Source organism: Vanellus vanellus (assembly GCF_965231255.1).
Source record: "Vanellus vanellus genome assembly, chromosome: 30".
Classification (NCBI taxonomy): Eukaryota; Metazoa; Chordata; class Aves; order Charadriiformes; family Charadriidae; genus Vanellus; species Vanellus vanellus.
Window position 1 is genome coordinate 195,963 of NC_138935.1, and position 6,435 is coordinate 202,397.

The window sequence follows — 6,435 nt, forward strand, 5'->3', positions numbered from 1 at the left end:
GAGGAACCTAATGAAATTCAACAAGGGTAAATGTAGGGTACTGCATCTGGGGAGGAATAACCCCATGCATCAGTACAGGTTGGGGGCTGACCTCCTGGAGAGCAGCTCTGTGGAAAGGGACCTGGGAGTCCTGGTGGACAACAGGATGACCATGAGCCAGCAATGTGCCCTGGCGGCCAAGAGGGCCAATGGCATCCTGGGGTGCATCAAAAAGAGTGTGGCCAGCAGGTGGAGGGAAGTCATCCTCCCCCTCTACTCTGCCCTGGTGAGGCCGCATCTGGAGTACTGCGTCCAGTTCTGGGCTCCCCAGTACACGAAAGACAGGGATCTGCTGGAGAGGCTCCAGCAAAGGGCTATGAAGATAATTAGGGGATTAGAACATCTTTCATATGAGGAAAGGCTGAGGAACTTGGGTCTCTTTAGTCAAGAGAAAAGAAGACTGAGGGGGGATCTTATTAATGCTTTCAAATACTTAAAGGGAGGATGCCAGAGGGATGGGAGGAGTCTTTTCTCAGCGGTTCCCATTGATAGGACGAGGGGTAATGGGCACAAGCTTGAACATAGGAAGTTCCGTCTTAACATGAGGAGGAACTTGTTCACTTTGAGGGTAGTGGATCACTGGAACAGGCTGCCCAGAGAGGTTGTGGAGTCTCCCACTCTGGAGACGTTCAAAACCCGCCTGGACGCTGTCCTGTGCAACCTGTTGTAGGTGACCCTGCTCTGGCAGGGGGGTTGGACTAGATAATCTCCAGAGGTCCCTTCCAACCCTGACTATTCTGTGATTCTGTGATTCTGTGATTCTGTGCTGGTTTTGGCTGGGATAGAGTAAATTTTCTTGCTCCCAGATCCAGAAGCCACAGGTGCGGGGGCTTGTCATGGTGGTTGCGTTTTGAGGTAAAACAGGACCAATTGTGTTCAGGAACTTCACGTTTTAGCTAAGCCTCTTCTTACTGCTGAAAATTAACTGCACATTGTGCAGAAACTCATGTCCCTGTGAGAAGCACAGCGGGGGGTGAGACGAGGTTTAACGGGGACGGGTGTGAGAAATTTATGGAGACATTCCTAGGCAGCTCCCAGAAGCTTGACTTTCATCCCCTAACCTATCCTTCCCTTGGTGCTGCTGTGACTCTGCAGCCATTCCTCTGCCCTAGAGCCCTGCCTGAGGCCATTGCTCTGTCCCACACCCATTTCTGCACAATTCGGCACTCAGCAAACTTCCACGGGGGGTTCAGGACACAATGCAGAGCACTGCCACGGTCCCAGTGGGCTTTGCGGAATTGAGCCATTCCTGTTGTGTGGCCAACGGGAAGGGGCTGTGCACCTCTCCTAAGTGTCGTCGTTGTCTTGGCAGCATCGCTTGCGATGGGCCAAAAGAGGAGGTGTGGTGGAAGGAATTTGATGCAAAGCATGATTGGCTTGGAGAAATGAAGCAGGGTGATAAGGACTGTCCCTGTTTGGACTGTGGGGTGCCCCCACCTTGTTAAGCATGCCGTCTCGCCGTCTCCTCCGCAGGCTGCGTTTGCGTCAGCAATGGCATCTGAAGTGCACATGCCGGAGCCTGTCTGCCTCATAGAGAACAGCCAGACGAAGAGGCTGGTGGTGCATCAGGAGGCCCTGCAGGTGCTGTCGGAGATCACCCAGCCTGTGGTGGTGGTGGGCATCACAGGGCTGTACCGCACTGGCAAGTCCTACCTCATGAACAGGCTGGCTGGTCAGAGGAAAGGTGAGGGAGGTCCCGGCCCCGGCTGGCCAAGGTACCTGGGTTTCCCCCTCTCTATGTAGCACTCTGGAGAGCCGTACGTCCTCCCCACAGGTTTCTCCCTGGGCTGCGGCCTGCAGTCCCACACCAAAGGGGTCTGGATGTGGTGTGTACCTCACCCCTGCCAGCCTGGACACACTCTGGTGCTGCTGGACACTGAAGGGCTGGGCGACGTGGAGAAGGTGTGGCAGAGGCGGAAGCTGCCTTTGTGCATTCCCAGCACTTGGGGAAGCTCTTGAGGGCCCAGCCACGGGGACCAGAGTGCAGGTGTTCCCACCACCGGTGGAGGCCTTCAGCCTGTGTGCTGGGAAGAGCCGGCGGCCACGGGGAAGGCGGTTGGGGTAGACGAGGTGCCAAATTCCTCTGCTTCTCTGGCAAAGAGCAGCAGAACGGGAACGAGGAGCTCAGGGAGCACTTGGATAGAGGTGTGGTGGCACCCTGAGAGTAAAGAGTTGAGGATAACGCGGCTGCAGAAAGATATGGGGGTGGCATGGGGGTGGATGTCTCCAAACACTGGGCTTGCCATGGCATGTTGGTTAGGGGTTCTCAGGGTCTGGGGCTCTGGGGTTCTGCTCAGACTTTGGGAGTGTTGTTAACAAGAGCCATGGGTTCTTGTTCCAGGGCTACACCAAGAACGACACCTGGATCTTTGTGCTCACCGTACTGCTCTCCAGCACCCTGATCTACAACAGCAGAGGCACCATTGACCAGCAGGCCATGGAGCAACTTTAGTATCCTTGGTGGGACAGCAGCACCAGGGATGCCCTCCTCTGCCTGTATGGTGGGCAAGGGCTTGACAAATGCTACTTCCTACTGACAGTGGCAGAACCTTCTGGTGGTGCCCAGTGATGTGCTTTGAGTCCTCAGGAGTGCCATGTGGTGGAGCTGAGGGCTGAGGCTTTTTCTCCCTCCTCCTTCCGGTGGTTCCCTGCAGTTGTCTGTCCCCGCAGAGTCTCCCCTCTTGCCCATGAAGTGCTGGGGGCTTGCAGGATGGCGATGCCCCTGCCTTCAGAGCAGAGCTCCCTCTTTCCTTAGCCAGCTCCCTAGCTATGTGATGAAGCTGTCCGAGCATGTCAAGTTGAAAGCAGCACTCGAGCAGAGTAACAATAAAGGGAAGGATTCTGAAAAGTTTGTCTCCTTCTTCCCAACGTTTGTCTGGACTGTCCGGGATTTCACGCTGCAGATGGAGGTGGATGGGAAGGAAATCTCTGAGGATGACTACTTGGAGAAGGCACTGAATTTGAAGGCTGGTAAGGGAATGGTGCTGTGCTGCTGGAGACGTCCAGCCCCAGACTCAGCGGCATTTCAGGGTAAGTCAAGAGCAGCCCAATCCCAGTGAACTTGCTCCGTGTCCCCTTACCCCACAGGTAACAGCCCAGAGATCCAGCGCTACAATGAGCCCCGGGAATGCATCTGCAGGTTCTTTCCAAATCGCAAGTGCTTTGTTTTTGAGCAGCCAGCCCACAAGAGGGACCTGGTCCGCTTGGAGGAGCTTCAGGATCATGAGATCAATCCTGAATTCCAGCAGCAGGCGGAGAAATTCTGCAGGCACATCTGGGAGAAGTCTTCACCTAAGACCATCCCCGGTGGCAGCATCATAACAGGGACGTGTGAGTACGGCTGTCCAGAGGATTGGGTGGCCAGCAGCTCCTGGCACTGTGTCTGGGGAGGGGTCAAATGCATAGTGAAATGATGCCGGTGGGGAAAGGGAGAGGTATTCTGCTGGCTGCTGTGCCTGCCTCTGGATTTGGAGGTTCTGGGTGTTGGAGGCGGGTGGGAAAGAGTTTGGAAGAGAAGTTGAGGCAGGCTCTGGCAGGGAGGCAGCAGGGATATGGCAGGAGCCGGGGCCGAAGGGGAGCCTGGGTTGTGTTGGGGCTGCCGATCTCTCATCCTCGGTCGTCCTTGGCAGTGCTGGGGAAGCTTGCAGAGGCCTACGTGGAGGCCATCCAGAGCGGGGCAGTGCCATGCCTGGAGAGTGCGGTGCTTGCCCTGGCCAAGATTGCAAATGCAGCGGCACTGGAAGAGGCTGTGAAGTTGTACCATGATCTGATGCATCAGCGGGCGCAGCTGCCGACGGAGACCGTTGAGGAGCTCCTGGATCTGCACAGCCAGTGCGAGTGGGAGGCACTGGAGCTGTTCCAGAAACAGGCATTCGAGGATGACATCTGCCATTTCCAGGCAGATCTTACAGTAGGTGCTCCCCAGCCCAGCTGGGATTCCACCAGGGACATGCTTCCCCTCTCCTGCTGACTAATTCTTGTCCCTCTGTTTTGTGAAGCCTGTGGTCCCTGGCATGCTCTCTGCTCCTGGGCACCTTGGCGCAGAGATGTCCATGGGTGCACAATGCCCTCCCCATCTCTCACCTGCCAGCTGATTACCCCACAGATGGAGATCCCAATTTCTTTGGCAACAGGGCTTGATTTTTGCCTAGAATGAGAGCAGCAGCCGCAGCTCAGCCTGGGCTGATGCCTTTGCTCTGCATCTTTCTGGACAGCGCCAGGTGGAGGCCATCAAGGAGACGTTCTGCAGGGCCAACGAGGAGGTGTCCCGTCGCAATTGCAAGGCTGCTCTCTGGAACCTCTACCAAGACATAGACAAAAACATCAGTGCTGGTGTCTACAGTGTGTCAGGGGGTTATGAGCTGTTCAAAGGAGACCAGAAGGCACTGTTGGAGAAATATTGGGAGCTGCCTGGCAAGGGGGTGAAGGTAGGCACAAGAGCAGCTCCCCTTCAAGGGGAGAGGCTCCACGTCCCATCCCCTTCCCCCAGGAAACCATTTCCCCCCTGCTGCTCTTTCTGCCCCCGACTCCTCTTCTACTGTACTCCTGCAGGCTTATGCTGTCCTGCTGGAGTTCCTCCCGCGCATAGAGGCTCTGGAAAAAATCATCATCAACACCCAAATCTCCCTGGCAGAGAAGGACAAGGAGCTGAAAAGTAAAATCTGGGGGGCAGAAATGTCACTGCCTGTCGAGGGCCAAGCTTGGTGGGGGGGACAAGAGTAGTCCTTGGGAGCTTGGGGGCTCAGCTCCCGCCTTTGCAACACCTCTGTTTCTCTGTCACCAGGTGAGCGGGAGCAGTATGAGAGAGCTCAGAAGGAGTGGGAGGCCGAGTGGAAGAGGATGAACAGAGACCGTGTATTTTCAAATGTCACACATTTCGTGTTTCCCCTTATGCAAGGATTGATATCTTTACTCTTACTCCTGTTGTAGCCAAATACGACGGTGTGTTTAGTCCCCACGTAGAAGTCTGTTAAAGTTTGAAAGCCTTTCCTGCAAGACGCTTGCTGTAGAGTAGGGAAGTGTCCTCCACGTTCGCTTGTACTGCACTGTAGACCTGAAGGCACGGGGAACGTCTACAGCCAGGGTGGCCTGGGGCACAGAAAGGCCATAATGCCCAGAGGGCGGTCGGGGAGCATTTTGCCATGCTCAGAACATGTCCCTGGGGATCTAACACACCTCTTCGAGAGACCTCCTCAGCAGGGCTGTGGGAAACACGCCCGAGAGAGCTTGAAGCCCACTAGCTGATATCCTAGGCTGGCACGTACTGCGGCAGCGTGAAAGAGCGCGGAGGTTGTGAGTAGAGCAGGAATCCCCGTGGTGGGCGCTACCTGGTTTGCTTGGCATCGGTCCTGGGCAGAGGGACCCAGAAGGAGTGAGCCCGTGACCCAGGGAGCAGTGAGTGAAAGCCATCCTCTGCTCTGTAGCTCTTCCCACCCTGGTCCTTCGTGAGGCTCTTCTCCCTCTGAAGCGGTGAGGAAGTTGTCCCCAGAGGGCTGTCGTGCTCTCTGCTCGCTCATCCCAGCTGCATGCTGCTGCCTCTTGTCTCTCTTGAGCCCAAGAGATCCCCAAGTGCCCCTTCCCGAGGGTGTCTGAGGTGGTATAGCAGGAGATGGCTGTTGTACAGAGGGTTCGTGGGAGGTGTCCCCCACATCGTACTGGGGTTGGCTGGGAGAGAGTTAATGTTCTCCTTAGATGCCGGGGTGGTTGTGTGTTTTGGATTTGTTGGTGTCACCCCCCTGTTTTAGCTGTCACCGAAGCGTGTCTGCACCTTTTCTGTTTCTCATCCACCAGGGAGTAGGCGGGGGGTGGGCAAGGAGTTGGGAGGGGACACAGCGGGGACAGCTGACCCCAACTGACCAAAGCGATATCCCGGACCATATGAGCCTGTGCCCCAGCAATGGAAACCGGGGCAAAGCGGGAGGGAGGGGGGATGTTTGGAGTTACGGCATTTGTCTTCAAAGTCACCGCTACGCACGATGGAGCCCTGCTGTCCTGCAGGTGGCTGACTGCCTGCCGATGGGAAGTGGAGAATGAATCCCTTCTTTTGCTTTGTTTGCACAGGCACCTTTGGCTTTATCTATTAAACTGTCTTTATCGTGAGCTATGAGTTGTCTCACTTTCACCCTTCCCATTGTCTCCTCCATCCCCCAAGTGGTGTGGGGCTTAGCTGCCTTCCGGGGTCAACCCACCACACCCATGGGCAAAGGGGTGTCCCTCTTCCCTGCAGGCAATGAAATGTTCACCTGCAGCATGAGAAGAAGCAGGGACACTAACCGTTGCAGTAAGGTGAAGGAGTAGAGGGTTTTGAGTTCTTTCTGGACAGAGGGGCTGCTCCAAAGGCAGTCACCCCTGCCACGCCAGAGACACTAGCCCCTGGAAAGACTTTCCTGCGCTGTG

At 55.8% G+C, this 6,435-nt stretch overlaps 1 protein-coding gene across 1 annotated transcript; it reads left to right on the forward strand.

Annotated features, from left to right (window-relative positions):
* The first annotated feature begins 1,502 nt into the window (after positions 1 to 1,502).
* LOC309682508 (guanylate-binding protein 1-like) lies at positions 1,503 to 6,138 on the forward strand. The gene is made up of 8 exons (XM_082496600.1): positions 1,503 to 1,723; positions 1,814 to 1,941; positions 2,381 to 2,490; positions 2,807 to 3,009; positions 3,127 to 3,369; positions 3,669 to 4,466; positions 4,591 to 4,693; positions 4,823 to 6,138. Exons 1-6 carry the CDS (start codon positions 1,531 to 1,533, stop codon positions 4,007 to 4,009), a joined length of 1,218 nt encoding a protein of 405 aa, XP_082352726.1. The 5' UTR covers positions 1,503 to 1,530; the 3' UTR covers positions 4,010 to 4,466; positions 4,591 to 4,693; positions 4,823 to 6,138.
* The last annotated feature ends 297 nt before the right edge of the window (positions 6,139 to 6,435 follow it).

Excerpts from the sequence above, each read along its gene's own strand:
- LOC309682508 (XM_082496600.1), top strand. The coding sequence starts at position 1,531 with ATGGCATCTGAAGTGCACATGCCGGAGCCTGTCTGCCTCATAGAGAAC. Across the intron at positions 1,724-1,813 it reads GCTGGCTGGTCAGAGGAAAG|GTTTCTCCCTGGGCTGCGGC; the intron begins GTGAGGGAGGTC and ends TCCTCCCCACAG. Across the intron at positions 3,370-3,668 it reads CAGCATCATAACAGGGACGT|TGCTGGGGAAGCTTGCAGAG; the intron begins GTGAGTACGGCT and ends CGTCCTTGGCAG.